General features: G+C 38.8%; 1 protein-coding gene across 3 annotated transcripts; it reads left to right on the top strand.

Moving 5' to 3' along the window:
* The first annotated feature begins 314 nt into the window (after positions 1-314).
* LOC123763183 (KRAB-A domain-containing protein 2) lies at positions 315-10,685 on the top strand. Of its 3 annotated transcripts, none has more exons than XM_045750194.2 (4): positions 315-358; positions 3,777-6,870; positions 9,156-9,230; positions 9,635-10,685. In XM_045750194.2, the coding sequence occupies exons 2-4, from the start codon at positions 5,590-5,592 to the stop codon at positions 9,869-9,871; spliced, it is 1,593 nt and encodes a 530-aa protein (XP_045606150.1). In that variant the 5' UTR covers positions 315-358; positions 3,777-5,589; the 3' UTR covers positions 9,872-10,685. The 3 variants fall into 3 exon arrangements, with proteins under 3 accessions (XP_045606150.1, XP_069159211.1, XP_045606151.1); XM_069303110.1 differs by having other exon boundaries at positions 328-352; XM_045750195.2 differs by lacking the exon at positions 315-358 and having other exon boundaries at positions 2,422-3,873; positions 5,510-6,870.
* Positions 10,686-15,547: the final 4,862 nt, after the last annotated feature.

Below are 15,547 nucleotides of genomic sequence, written 5' to 3'. Positions count from 1 at the left end.
TTTTTTTTAACTAACTTATTAAGACTGTAACGCTTAGTGTAATGAATTTTTGGGTTTGGTCTTTGAACCCATTATGGGCCTCTGTAACCCATTTTACTTCCGCCCGCAGGAAGGGTATGGGGTTCATAATAAATGAACTACAACAATCTTACAACATTAACATACAATTAACCATATATATATATATTCTGTATATTTCAAGTTCAGAAGCCATTTTACACATCCAGACTAGACAATATGTCACATATTCCCAGTATATAGAATGAACCAAGATTCGAACCGGTTGGTGTACGAAATTAATTGCTGTAACGAAATGAGCTGCGTCTTAACAAACGAATTAGAGCCCAGTCAGGTACAGGTACTGTAGTTGTGTTTACCTGGGTGTACCTCTCTCTCTCTCTAGTGGCCTCGACGAGGACACGAAGCCGGCGGCTTGTCGAGGACCCCCTCTCATTTGTGCTTATGATTTTATCGAGCTGTATTTTCAAATTCAGCGGTATTTTGGCCCTTAGGCTTCGGCGGGTAGGCGGTTCCTTTCGCCGGGGACAGGAAGCCAGGGTGTATTCATACACGTTAGGGTTATATCGAGGTCACCCGCTCCCCAAGGGGTCGAATTACTGACCCCGGCCCAGGGGTCAACCCCATAACAAGCTGACTAATTCCTGAGTACCTACTTACTACTAGGTGAACAGGTGCATTAGATGAAAGAAAATGTGCCCAACCATTACTGCCCTGCCAGAGATTCGAACCCGGAATTCTTGATTGTGCGTCGACTACGAACCAGACTGTGTTACCGAGACCCTCGACCTCTAAGAGGCTCTTTTATCAAATCAAATCAAATCAAATGTTTATTCAGGTAAAAGTACATACTATACATACAAGATGAGTTACAAATGTAATGTTGGATTTCTAGATAAAGCTAGTCCATCCTATGCCTAAAGCCACTAATACGCACAGCGTTTCGGGCAAACCCGAGTAACTTTATAACCCCGAACTTTATAACCCTGTGGGTGAAAAAGCATCTCCTGTTCTCAGTCCTACATTGTTGAGCTCGAGACCATTGTTCCTCATTTGTTACATCTGACCTTTTAAAGACATTGTCTGGATCAACGTCCCCCCAAATTGTTCAGTATTTGGACCGTTTTAGTGAGGTCAGCCCTATCATTGTAGTGTTGGCCTCAACATCATTTTCACTTCCCACTTTACCATAAATCTTGGTATTGTCTGCAAATTTGATATGGTTTGTAATACAGGTACAGTATTCTCATTTATACTGTATTGGTACAGTATTCTCATCTATACTATATACTGTATCTGTCATTGATGTATATGACAAAAAGTGGTGGCCCCAAGATGGACTCCTGTGGTACCTCACTCACCACAATTCTCCTGTCAGATTCCTTCCCATTTAGCACGACCCTTTGTTTTCTTTGTTTTAACCATTATTTTATCCATTCTAGTATCCTTCAATTTATTCCATGTGCCTGTAGTTTCCTTGCTAGTCTTACGTGTGGTACCTTCTCAAGAGCTTTAGCAAAGTCCATGTAAACTTCATCGACTGGAAGTCCTGTGGTGCTACATAGCCTTCCCATCTTGGTGCTGTCTTTTGATAATTACTTAGTTGCCAGAAGTCCTTTGTCTGAATACCCGGTTACTATTTCCAGAAATGTGAGCAAGTTTGTAAGGCAGGATCTATTTTTAACAAACCCAGCGAAGATGAAGCGTCAGCAGAGGTGGACAATTCCTTAAGTATGGAGATATATCCTGACCTCGTCAGGGCCACTAGTATTGGTGGCCCTCTGGTAAATATATGTGGCAAAGGCAGAGATGCCTATCAGAGTGGGTCTCTCTTTTATTTGTTTAATAATAATAAATTATTATCATTATATATATAATGTATATATATCAATATATATATATCATTATATATATAATAACTATAATGCCAATCCTGATCTCAAATGCTTCATAGAAGGTTGTAACAGAACCCATGAGCACCACACCAGAAATAAATACAGTTTTGATATTCCTAGAGTACGACTTAATCAAACCAGAAATGCTCTACAAATCAAGGGGCCCAGAATGTGGAATGACCTTCCCAACCATGTTAAAGACTGTACCTCTCTCAACCAGTTTAAGTTAAAAATGAAGCTATACCTAATAAATTCCCTGTAACCTACCTTACCCCTCTGTTGTCAACCCATGTATGTTTTTTTTTTTTTTTTTTTTTTTTTCAATTCAACGCTGTTTGAATGTAATTTTCTGTAATAATTTGTAATTGTATTTGTGCTGCTTTTTCAACAATGTTCCCCCCTCTTTTACCTCTATTTTTATTTGTACTCAACACATTTTATTCTTTTTACCCATTAGTTTTAAGCTTTAGTCATTAGTGTTTTTTCCTGCCCGAAACGCTTTGCGTAATAGTGGCTTTAGGCATTGTATGTACTAGCTCTATCTATAAAGCCAACAAACTTTGTAAAATCTCTTTATGTATGTACCTTTACCTAAATAAAAATTATTATTATTATTATTATTATTATTATTATATGTTTAGGCAAGAGAGCATGTATAAAAGTGAAACATATCAGTAGAGGATTCAAGTGACAAGTACAGTGCTTAAAGTCACCATTATGCAGAACATTTAAGGCATAACTTAAAAATTAAGTAAACCATATATGTGCAAGCTTAATAGGGAAATTCCTAAAACTACATAAAACTCTATACCACTTATGAGTTTATGGAAAGAAATAGAATTAGAAAATGATTGACAATTATTACAGAATATTTGGAAACTAAACTTTGCAATCAGTACAAGTACATTGCCTAAAGCCACTGAAACACTGTTTTGGCCATAATTTGGAAAAAAAGATGGTACAATATGCAATATAGATGCTTAATGGAGAAACTTACAACTAAATGAGAACAGAATCATTAATTAATTGAAGTAGAGATATAGAAATAAAATGACAATTACATGATGATGACTGCCCGAAACGCTTTGCATAATAGTGGCTTTAGGCATTGTAGGTACTAGCTCTATCTATAAATCCATCAACGTTTTGTATCTCGCCTTGTATGTATGTACTTTACCTGAATAAATATTTGTATTTGTATTTTTTTAATTGCAAAAATTGCCACAGAACAAGTCACACAGACTGTTCTTGGGTGTGCAGGCCTCGGTACGAGTGAGCAACCAAGGGTGACATACGCAGCATAAGCCAACACCACAACTGTTCAACATGTGTCCACAGCATCATTTAAAAAGGAAAAAATATATAAGTAACTGCTATTACTTTTTAATAGTATTATAGAACATCCTGACTGTAATAAAGACTGTGTACAATGTTCAGATATCAGTGAACACAGTGCTGTTGATGATGTTCACGACGTGATGCAGACGACCACGGCACACTGCCATTGTTTGATGCAACTATGCGTCGTGAATCTCATTCTCCTTTAGAAAATAAACTTTTGCAAAATGATTCATATTCTGAATTTGCTGACCAGGATGCTGATAATAGCAACATTGTTCCTAGAGTAGCAATAAGAGTGTTATATTGGAAGCACTGTGTCAAATCAGGTGTTGTTGTGAGTAACTTTCACCTGCTTTTTAGCTAGAAGAGATTCCTACCAAAGAAGTGGGTCTCATTTTTTATTTGTAATACAATACTGTACATTAACATTCATTACTGACCTCAATACCATACTATGCTCATTCTGTCCCTGGCATATCTTTTTAATCATTGGTTAATCTTTTATATTAATCTGTTTTGCAGAAACCACTACTGCCACCATCAACATTTATATCTGAAAATATTGAGCCTTTCTGTCAAAGAAAAACTGATAGCTGTTGAAAAATGTACCATAAAGATGGTATTACATTTATTTCTTCATCAGTGCATATAAGAGAAAAGCAACTACCAGTTATTATTTCCTGCCCTTAAATGTTTGTGTAGTTGCCCATGGAAATAATGCCTTTATCCAAAGCAAATTATTATAACCTGCTGACAACCAAAGTGACTACTTAAGAGTACCACCTAGTGACTAAGTCTACCTAGAGGACATAAATGCCCTTTTCTACTTATGGGCTTCATGATGTTTAGTGAAAATAGTACAGTATATTGATAGCAGGCAGTCATCCTTTGTACTGTACATGTGTTTGGGAATTCCCCCGTGTGACTTATTTTCAAAATAACGTGCGTAGTATATGAAGTCATTAGAGAACGAATAATAAGAGCCCCAATGTGATTTCTTGACTTCCTTTGCACATAGCAACAAAACTACATTCCTTTCCCTTCAATCAACAAAGGGTGTTGACTCACCATCCTAGAATGTGTGTGCGCGCGTGCACATACTGTAGACTCCTTTGTAAAGCAAAGTCTAATCTCCTGTATTTTTCATGTCAAATGCCAGCTAAAAGACAACCAACAGCATTTCACCCAGTTCAGTGTATGCCTAACACATTTTAAGCTGAATATTCAAATTCCAGACAGTTATTAAGTTTTAAAATAAAATAGGGTTCCTACCCTCGTCATATATTTGAAAAAGAAAACAAGTAATTCGTAGAGTGAGCATAACTCTCCTCGAGTGTAAGAAAGATTCAGTGCTTGTTAATTCTGCCACCAAACCCCATTTATGGATGTAAAAACACTTTACACACACCCCATCCTCGGGTATTGTTTATTTCGTGCAGCTTCCGTCCCCAAAGACATTAAATTTTAACTTGTGTTCATTCAAAATGTGTGTTTTCTCCAATATACAGTTTTATTATTATATATATAAATGTAACCTCGATTTAGCGAACTGTGTGTGAAACAAATTGCATCAGCTGTTTCTTTTATTGTTGCTTTCATCTACAAAAATCATTAATAACACGACAGTAGACATATTAAGAGTTGCCATTTATGTCCTAATAATTCCCACACTGTGGACTGATTTTGCAGAGCAAAGTTTTAATTTCAACCTGTCATATGAAGGACAGCTACGAAGAGAACCTGTCTGTAAAGAGATTTAACCATATCTAGCATATTCCCCATGTTCTAGCCTCGAAAATTCATTTTCAAAGAATAAAGGGTTCATATTTTATTGAACAAAAACCTCTGGAACTGGAAATAACCATAGAATTTTATGTTGGCAATTATTTGTAGTTCGTGGGTGAAGTATTTACGGAGTTGATCAGTGAAGCACTTTTTGAGACACTGTTCAAACATTTCTCAAGACAGTGCTTAGCTGATGGCCTCTGTCCTCACTGAGTCACAACTCTGTAAATGCTTCACCCACTTCCTTCAAAAATACAATTGCCAACAGAGCCTAACCTAACAAGCTGAATGGCATTTTTAGACATAGTATGCAAGGCCATCATCTTACATAGCCTACTAGGCAGGAAGATCGGCATTTCTGGCAGTTTGCAATACTAAACCTAGTAGGTAACTGCCTGTGAAGCTTAAGTACACAGATACCAATCTATTTATATATGATAATTGTCCATCTTTGTATTTTGCATTAATAGTATGTCACACAGAACACATTGGGGAAGATTGAAGTGTTGAGCAATTTTATAGGCTTAATTTACTCAGTTCAGAAGGAGCAATGGATCTTGAACAATCTACCTCTAGCGATGACGTTTTTATTAAAGTGGAGACCAATCATGAATGCCTGGATTCAGAATCTCTTTTGGACGAGGATGTTCCCGATAGCCACAGAGAACGTTTTCTAAATAGCATTAATATAATGCTGAAAAAAGGTGGAGCTGGAAGTCGCACAATTTTCACAGAAGAAAAACTAGCCATGTACATCAAGGAAGTGGACGAGGCTAAAAAGAAATCTGGCACTAAAACATCTCGAGAGTATGATCTTCTCTCGAGATATGATACAGTAACACGTTTTGGGGAACGTGTATTGATTTCTGTTGATGGCAAACAAAAACATAAGCATGGAAAGAAAAGCCAACAGCAGGCGAGTGCCTCTTCTACAAACACTGCACCTCACACCTCTCGAAGATTCATACATATGGGCCAGTTATTTGACACCATTTATGATGCACATCTTGCTGTTGGCCACGGAGGTGAGAAACGGACTTACATAGAAGTTCGAAAGACGGTGGCTAATGTAACACAGACAGAGATTAAATTGTTTATCTCGTTCTGTAACACTTGTAATTCAAAGTGTGTTCCCCATCGGAAAAAAACAGTTGTAGACCCTATTGTGTCTGAGGCATTTGGTGAGAGGGGTCAGATTGACCTGGTAAACATGCAGAAAGAGGGAAATGATAGCCCCTACAAATTTATCCTGCATTACCAGGACCATTTCACTAAGTTTTCAATTCTACGTCCCCTTAGAACAAAGCAAGCCATTGAGGTGGCAAGGCATCTTTTGGAGATATTCACACTTATTGGTGCTCCTCAGAGGCTACAGAGTGACAGCGGGCACGAGTTTGTAGCAGAGATAATCCAACAACTTCAGTATGAACTGTGGCCCAACCTTGTTCTGATTAACAGTCAACCCCACCACTCACAGAGCCAGGAGAGTATAGAAAGAGCAAACGGTGATATCATTCAACTCTTGCGAGGTTGGATGACAGACAATAGGACAAAAGATTGGTCATTGGGGCTTCCTTTTGTACAATTAAGTAAAAACACTGCCTGTAATTATGGTACTGGATTATCACCCTACAAAGCTGTGTTTGGTATAGATCCACAAATTGGGATGCAGATGCAGCTTTCAACTCAAATGCACAGACTGTTATGCAGCGGGTTGTTATATAAGGAAGATGTCGAGTCACTTCAACACAATGCATCTGAATCCTCAACCGAGATGGATGATCCATTAAGATTAGAGATAAAGACAGAGGAGGAGATGCTTATCAGAGAGGTGGGTCTTTTATTTGTCTTGTAATATATTTATTCATGTAAAAAAAGATAATAGGTTGTTAAAGTACATAGGCTGGTGGGTGAGTAGTAGTATTCTTTCAAAGCTATTAGCGCACACTGCAATTCAGGCAGGTCCTTACTCTAACAAATGGGCATAATGATAGGTACATTATAACAGAATATAAATTCACCTAATAACTATCTCGGCATACATTGATAAAATAAATTAGTGAAATTGAATTTCTACATTATAATATAATGGGGAAGTGAGTAGCACATGATACCTTTTGAGTTAATAACACAACATGGGATACTGTGAAGATGAAATTAGGTACTTCGTAGTTCTACTTTTGAAAAAAGTATAGTTTGAAAACTTTTTTTCATTATTATTATTTATTAGAGAATGAGTTCCATATTGGGCTCCTGTATTTGCATGGCATGTTTGCATAGATTTAGTCTGACTGGGAATGCCAGATATATATTTCTTGTATGATACCTATGGGTTCTATTATATCAAGGAAGAGTTGCAAAACAGGATTAAAATTTAGGAATAGTTTTTTTTGTGAGTGTGCATAACATAAGTGAATGTGTAGTGTATGTTCAGTATGTTTAGGGATCTAAATAGAGGGGCTGTGTGTTGCCTGAAGATAGAATTTGGTATAGTTCTGACAGCTAATTTTTGATGGGGGATGTTAGGCTTAAGGTAGTGTTCAGGGGTTGAACCCCATGCACAGATACTTTAAGTTAGATTGGGATAGATTGGTGAGTACAGTAGTATGGCATGAGAAGATCAGAGTGGGGAACATAATGACTTTCGAAAGAATACAAACAGTTTTAGAGATTTTTTGTTATTTTGGCTATGTGCTGTATGTGAGTATTGGTGTCTGTTTTTTCTATGTACTGTATAGGCCAAGGAACTTTCCTTCATTTTTACTATTAATGTTGACATTGTCTATCTGAAGGTCTGTGTGGTTCAACAATTTGTTTCCAAATAAAATCTAGTACAGGTAGGTCATATCAAAGTTTAGTGTAAGTTTGTTGGTTGACATCCATTGGTGGACTTTTCTTAACTCTTTACAATGTTATTGAGTATTTGGTTGAGGTTTGAACAGATGAAGGTAGTATCGTCGACAAATAGTATGGGGGTTAAAAGTATTTGGAGACATTTGACAAGTCATTAATGTACAGTGTTTAAGAAATAGAAGAGGTTCAAGGATGCTGCCTTTGTGGCACACACACATTTAATGGTAGAATGGGAGAGGCTAGTTCATTGATGACTATGTGTTGGTGTCTGTTGTTGAGATGGTTGGATATAGTTCTAAGCAAGGCCTTGAATTCCATAATGAAGAAGTTTAAGTAAAAGGTTATTATAATTTACGATATCAAATGCCTTTATTAGGTCAATGAAGAAGGCCAAATAGGAACTTATTTTTGTCAAGAGCATTGTAGATGAAATTAAGCAGGTTAATAATGGCATTATTGGTACTAGTATGGGATCTAAAGCCAAACTGGCTGGGACTTGGTGAATTTTACAAGGTAGGAGCAGAGCTGTTTGTAAATAATCTTTTCAGATATTTTGGGTAATATTAGTAGATTTGATATTTGTCTGTAATTGTTTATCAGTGGTATCACCCCTTTTAATGAACTACTATACTACTACTGTTATTTTTTAGTACTTCGGGGAAAAAGTTTGACATTTAGGAATTTGTTGAAAAGTAGAGTGGCTGGTAAAAGGACATGAGTAACAGTTTTGTGCATCATAGTTGGTATTACAAAAATGTCCCTAGTTTAAGTTTTTAGCAAGTAAGTTACAGAGGTAATGTCTGTCGAGCTGATAGGCAATGGAAGCGCTGGGATAGCTACCGGTGAGAGATGTAGCACCATTTGTCTGGGGTCTCTGGAATATTTCTAGCTAGGCTTTTGCCAATTGATGAAACGAAGCTGTTAAATTTGGTTGCAGTTTCTAAATCTGTTGTCAGAGAATTTCCATCTTTGAAGAATTTAATCTGTTAGCAAGTTGTTTAGACCCTAGGATATTTGAGATAGTTTTCCATGTGCTTTTCATGCTTCTATTTTTGCTTATTTAAATCTGTTTTTAAAATAGGATAGTTTAATTCTTATTATATACGAGTGTTGAGTATCTTTTTAATGTTCGCTATTGACCACCCATTCACACATTACTCTCTTTCTGACTAACATAAGTCATTTGCTGATGCGCTTTCCAACGCCATTTTTTATCTATTTATAATAATTGCTTAATAATTTTTTTATTAATTCATTTTGTAGACACCACCGTCACCAACATTGAAGGCGGAGCCACGTTCTCCAGCATTTCAGCTAGATATGATGCCTACCGAAGAGGTGGGTATTTTTTGTATAGTACAGTACAGTACTGTACTAGTATTTGTTACCGACTGTCATCCAAGAGTACACGCTTTCCAGCCATAACGTATAAAATATTAATTTGCTAATGTGCTTTCCAAGGCCATTTTATATTTTTGTTTTATCATTAACATGGATGTTGGAAATAACTGAGTCGGTTTCACTTGCACTACAGCTGGAGTATAGTATATGTCTATGGAAGAAGTGGGTCATTTATTTTTTAGTTTTTAGTTTAGTTGTAATAACGTAAGTTACTGACATCCATACCACACTTCACCCTTTTTGATCATTAGATAATAAAATCATTCATTTGCTGTTGCACTTTCCAAGGCCATTTCTTTTTAATCATTGCTTAATCTTTTTCTTTATAATTTATTTTGCAGAAACCATCACTGCCACCATCAACATTTATATCCAACAATGCAGAGACACATCAAGTTGATGAGCAGCTGCCATCATCATCATGGCCAGTGCCACACACACTACTGTCACCATTGGTGGTGATAACTGAGAACGTTGAGGAAATCAAAATGGAGCAGACATTTCAGGAACTGCAACAGGATGACAGTATGCTTACAGGCAATCATACCATTTTCGGAAGCGTCGGGCCCAGGAGCTAACGAATAACTCGCTTTTCCAAATGGGAAGGCCCAAGTCTTCAGAAAAAAAATTACTTTCCCCTAAGTGGTGTACAATATTTTGATTAATTTGTTCCCTGAATACTTGTTATGTTTTCATTTTGCATTACTGTATTTTTAATAAAATAACTTAGTTGAATTGATGTACAAATATATATACAGTATATACAATACTGTATTCATGGAACAGAAAATTAATTTCAAAAATTTTATTAATAAAATTAAACAGAAAATACAGTACTGTATGTGTATTAATGAGTCAAATAAAAAAAATAGTTGACCAAACTACACACTAGAAATTGACGAGACGACGACGTTTCGGTCCACCCTGGACCATTATAAAGTTGATTGTGGTCCAGGCCTGACCTAAATGTTGTTGTCTCTTCAATTTCTAGTGTGTGGTTTAGTCAACATTTTTCAGCCACATTATTGTGACTTTTCATCTGAATAATCTACAGTATTAATTGGGACATACCTAGAGGCTAGTGTCATAGTCAGTGGCTGCATCAAATCATTTGACACCTCAACCACTACGAAAGGGAAGGAAAAGCAAAAAAGTTCAGTACTGCATGAACAAATCCACAAGGGCCGTGATGAGTGTTCGAACCTACGCATGGGATCTTGTGCATAGGATTGAACCCTTATTACGGCCCTTGTAGATTTGTTCATTTGATATATCACGTTCTTGTGATTTCTGTATGTATATATTGCATCTTTGTACTATTAATTTATATATTCTCATCATTCTAACTTTGTGATAAATATTGTCTTTACAATAAATCGTCTTTGTAAATCATGCTAAATGTCACTAACTTTATACCTAAACTATAATTTTACATAAGAATGAAGGTAACTGCAGAAAGCCTACTGGCCCACACAAGGTAGCTCCTATTTATATCCACCAAATCTCATTCATGAATACATGTCTAACTTATGCTTGAAACAATCAAGGGATTCTACATTTAGATTGTCATACATTTGTTTAGTCTTGCTATCATTGAAATAATTGGTATAAGGTGTTACCAATTAAGTTTCTGATTCTGATAATGACAGTATCTATTTTGATACAATCTACAGGAGCCGTGATAAGGATTCGAACCTATGCGCTGGGTGTTCCCAGATGCACGCTCTAGTCAACTACGCCACAACATGGTCAAAAGAATTGCTACCTGGAGTACTTCTACACCCTCGAGGATTCCTGAGGCTTCCACTGAAGCTGAACTGGGGTTTCACAATTCCCCTTATGCACTCTGGCTCTGTTGTTCAGTAATTCTACCTCTGATTGCCCCTCTTTCAATACACAGAGAAATCACATTTTCTGTGTGGCAGTCAATATGAGCAACATCGTCACTGTCCTGTTCCTCCTCAATCTCCAGCCGATTGTTAGTGTGAAGGGGGCTTGGTGAATGACTGTCAGTGTGTGATGCTCAATAGGACAGCATTTCATCTCTTCTTTTTTGAGCCTTGTGCTCCTGCAGCCTACTTCTGCTGGACACATTTTTCTGTTTACTTATTTCTGGATGAGGTTTCCTGATGACTTTGTTCCAGTCTTGAATATTCTTTTGTTTGACTACTTTTGTTGTGATGGAGGGTGAATTGAGACCACTCTCTCGCCCGTTGAACTAGAGTGCCTGACGTGTTCAATGTTGTTTTAGATTTAGCTACTCGGAACAAAATGTCCATGTAGCACGTTCTATAGTGAGCCCCGTAAGACGTGTTCAAGCAAGGGGAAGCTTTTATACCAAACCCTGTCTTCATTATTGAACCCAATCACGATAGACTGACAGTTCCTAAGGTAACGATTGCGGGATGTATATCCAGAATGTACCCGCAGGACAGCCCAGTATTGTGAGGTTCCTTGTACAGTACTCTAATTCTGGCTCTAGGCAAAATATAATACAGGTAATAATAAATAAATAAATAAATAAATATTTATTCATGTAAAAGTACATACATTCAAAAATGAGTTCGACAAAATGTTGGATTTCTAGATAGAGCTAGTACATACTATCCCTATATCAAGTCTGCTGTCTTATGCCTTTCTTTGACATGACGTATACTGTACTCGTACATTACATTGCACTTCTCTTCCCCCATCTTTCTTCATGTTATGAGTCCCGCAACCGTTTTCATGCCTTAAACCCTGGCAACATCACCAGCTTCTCGTCTTCTGCTCCTCTGTGATCTCACACTAATGGTGTATCTAATGGTTTAGCAACTGTTATCTCTACCCTGTCTTCTACTGCCCATTGTCTTAGTGTAACTACTCCACCTTTTCTGTCTTCTCTGTTCGTTGTGACCTTCAACTGTAGTCCCCATTTTCTTCTCTGCCTTCCTCTGTCCTTTGACACTCCCTGACAACTCTCCATCTAGGCCAATATCCATCGATCTCCCAGACATGCTTGTTTCTGCTCTCGTTTTCCCTTGCCACCTGAGACTGTAGAAGCTGTTGCACAGTACATAGCTACTGGCACGCATGTGTCAGTACCCCAGCTCTCCACTTCCAACTCTGTCCCTGCATCCTGCAAATGGAAAATTTCTTGTGTGGTGACTGATTCTGAATTAGTGTTAATATGAGAAAAGTCAAGGGAATATAATTATCCAAGAACATGTATAATAAATGAATAATCTCTAAGTCATTTTTAATTATATTTAATTCTGATTTACCTGAGATCTTGGATCCATTTCTTGACATGAAAGCTAGAATGGAGAGCACTCTGAAGGTTACTTGATAGTTGACTATGGTTTACATGGTTGTAGTTTCTTGGCTGTTGGCAAGGGACACGTTCCAATTTATCTTTTTTCTTAGCTGTTGGCAAGAGACAAGTTCCATTTTCCTATTCGTTACACCCGCATCTCCTCTCATCTCAGAGATGGAGTCAGGCTGACAATGCTATGGAAAATTGGGACCCCTAACTCTTATTTTATTATTGTTATAAAATCCCAGTGCTGTCCTGGATCCAGAGCTTGCTTGCTGCTTTCCCTGACCGCCCCTTCCTGGTTCCTTATTCCTCACCGGACCATGTTTGTTCACCTGTGCCTCTTCCCACTGCCCTCTTGACTATACCGTCTTTGCCTAGACTAACCTATGCCACCCAACCCAGATTTCACTGATCTTCCTGCTGATCCTTCATAATTTACTGTTCTTTGCCTTAGTTTAACTCTCTTTACTGTTTTATCTGTTCTTGGCTGTGTATATTCTTTAATGGAATATTCATGGTTTTTATGCCAATAACTCCAACTTCAGATCTTAGAGTTGTATGTATGTTCTGTATGTCTCCAGGAGCTGATGCTTGGGGCTTATCCTGGTTACTACCACGGTTACTACTTTCTCTCTCTTCTCCAGCTTTTGTTGGGACCCCTAACTCTACTGTTCTCTTTGTCTGAAATGATATTCACTTTGTCCTACCTACCTTGTATCTACCTTGTGTAGCTTCCAGGAATCAATGACCCTGCAGCCAGGCTTCCCGGTTGGTCGTCTGCTTTTTCAGTCATGCATTCATTCCTCTACCACCTGTATTTTTGTGAGTAAATGGTACAGAGTCTGTTACATTTATCTCCCCACACAATCCACTTTGTATTTTTTACCTTAAACACCTGTTGGACTCATTATTGAAGCTTGTGCTCCTGTTGGGAGATTTTTAACTGTCAGCATGCCCACTGGGGCGATGACCTTACAATACCCGAGGCTGCCTTCTGGAACCTTTCATCCTTTCTTCTTCAAGATCAAATCAAAATCAAAATGTTTATTCTTTGTTATCTATCCTGAATTCTGGCTAGTCTATTCATATATTGACTCAGGTACTCTCGCCCTTTCCTGTCTTGAGCTTTCTCTCTGCTCCTCTTCTATTTATATGAATGAAGAAAAGGACCTTGGAGTCAAAATCTACCACTCGCCAAAAGTTACAAAACAGATGTAAGCAATAGTCAGAAAAGCTAACCAAACCCTTGGAATAATCAAGTGTACTTTTAACTTTTAAGTAAAAGAAGATAGTGATTCAATTGTATAAATCTCTGGTGTGCCCCATTTGGATTACTGTATCCAAGCATGGAGACCTCATCATGAAGGACATAGCTGCTCTGGAGAAAGTGCAACACCAGGCAAAAAAAAAAATCCAGAGTCAAGTCAACTCTCGTACGAGGAACAGTTGAGTGCCACAGGACAAACAACACTGCAAATCAGGCATGATAGGTCAGATCTAAATTAAAACTTTTAAAATACTGAACAATTTGGAGGATGTTCATCAAAAAAAAATTCTCAAAAGGTTAGATGTAACAAACAAGGAGCAACGGTTTCAGGCTCAACAAGCCACAATGTAGGACTGAGAACATGTTTTTTTCACCTACAGGGTTATTAACCCGTGGAATCACCTACCTGCTGAAGCCGTAAATGCCAAAAAAATTAATTCATTAACTTTTAAAGTACAGCTGGAAAGATCATCAAAGCAAATGGGGGACCTTAATAAAATTAGGATTACAATAAGCGTCCCTTATCAAAATTATGCATATGCATTTTACAAGAATGTAAGAATGCTTGTATATACAGTATATAGAAAAAAATATTTATCCATGACTGGGAAGGTTGTGGTGGGGGGGAACTTGGAGGGATTAAGGGGGGACTGGGAAAGTTGTGGTGGGGGAACTAGGAGGGATTAAGGGGGGACTGGGAAAGTTGTGGTGGGGGAACGTGGAGAAATTAAGAGGGGACTGGGAAGGTTGTGGTGGGGGATTAAGGGAGGGGATTGGGAAGGTTGTGGTGAGAGATTAAGGGAGGGGATTGGGAAGGTTGTGAAAGGATTAAGGGGGGACGTGGAGGGATTGGGAAGGTTGTGATGGGGGAACTTGGAGGGACTAGGAAGGTTGTGGTGGGGGAACTTGGAGGAATTAAAGGGGGGGGGGGAATTGGAGGAATTGACTGGGAAGATTGTATTGGGGGAACGTGGAGGGATTAAGGGGGAACAGGGAAGGTTGTGGTGGGGAAACTTGAAGGGATAAAGGGGGGACTGGTAAGATTGTGGTGGGGGAACTTGAAGGGATAAAGGGGGGGGACTGGGAAGGTTGTGGTGGGGGAACTTGAAGGGATTAAGGGGGGACTGGGAAGGTTGTGGTGGGGGAACTAGAAGGGATTAAGGGGGGACTGGGAAGGCTGTGGTGGGGGAACTTGAAGGGATTAAGGGGGATTGGGAAGGTTGTGGTGGGGGGAACTTGGAGGGATTAAGGGGGGATTGGGAAGGTTGTGGTGGGGGGAACTTGGAGGGATTAAGGGGGGGACTGGGAAGGTTGTGGTGGGGGAACTTGGAGGGATTAAGGGGGGGGACTGGGAAGGTTGTGGTGGGGGAACTTGAAGGGATAAAAGGGGGGGGGACTGGGAAGGTTGTGGTGGGGGAACTTGGATTAAGGGGGGGGACTGGGAAGGTTGTGGTGGGGGAACTTGGATTGATTAAGGGGGGGGAACTGGGAAGGTTGTGGTGGGAGAACTAGAAGGGATTAAGGGGGGACTGGGAAGGCTGTGATGGGGGAATTTGGAGGGATTAAGGGGGACTGGGAAGGTTGTGGTGGGGGAACGTGGAGGTATTAAGGGGGGCTGGGAAGGTTGTGGTGGGGGAACGTGAAGGAATTAAGGGAGGATTGGAAACGTTGTGGGGGGGGGGGACTTGG

The sequence above is a fragment of the Procambarus clarkii genome, chromosome 49 (genome assembly GCF_040958095.1).
Source record: "Procambarus clarkii isolate CNS0578487 chromosome 49, FALCON_Pclarkii_2.0, whole genome shotgun sequence".
In the NCBI taxonomy this organism is placed as follows: Eukaryota; Metazoa; Arthropoda; class Malacostraca; order Decapoda; family Cambaridae; genus Procambarus; species Procambarus clarkii.
Note: the sequence above shows the minus strand (reverse complement) of the source record. Positions and strands in the feature narration are given on the sequence as shown.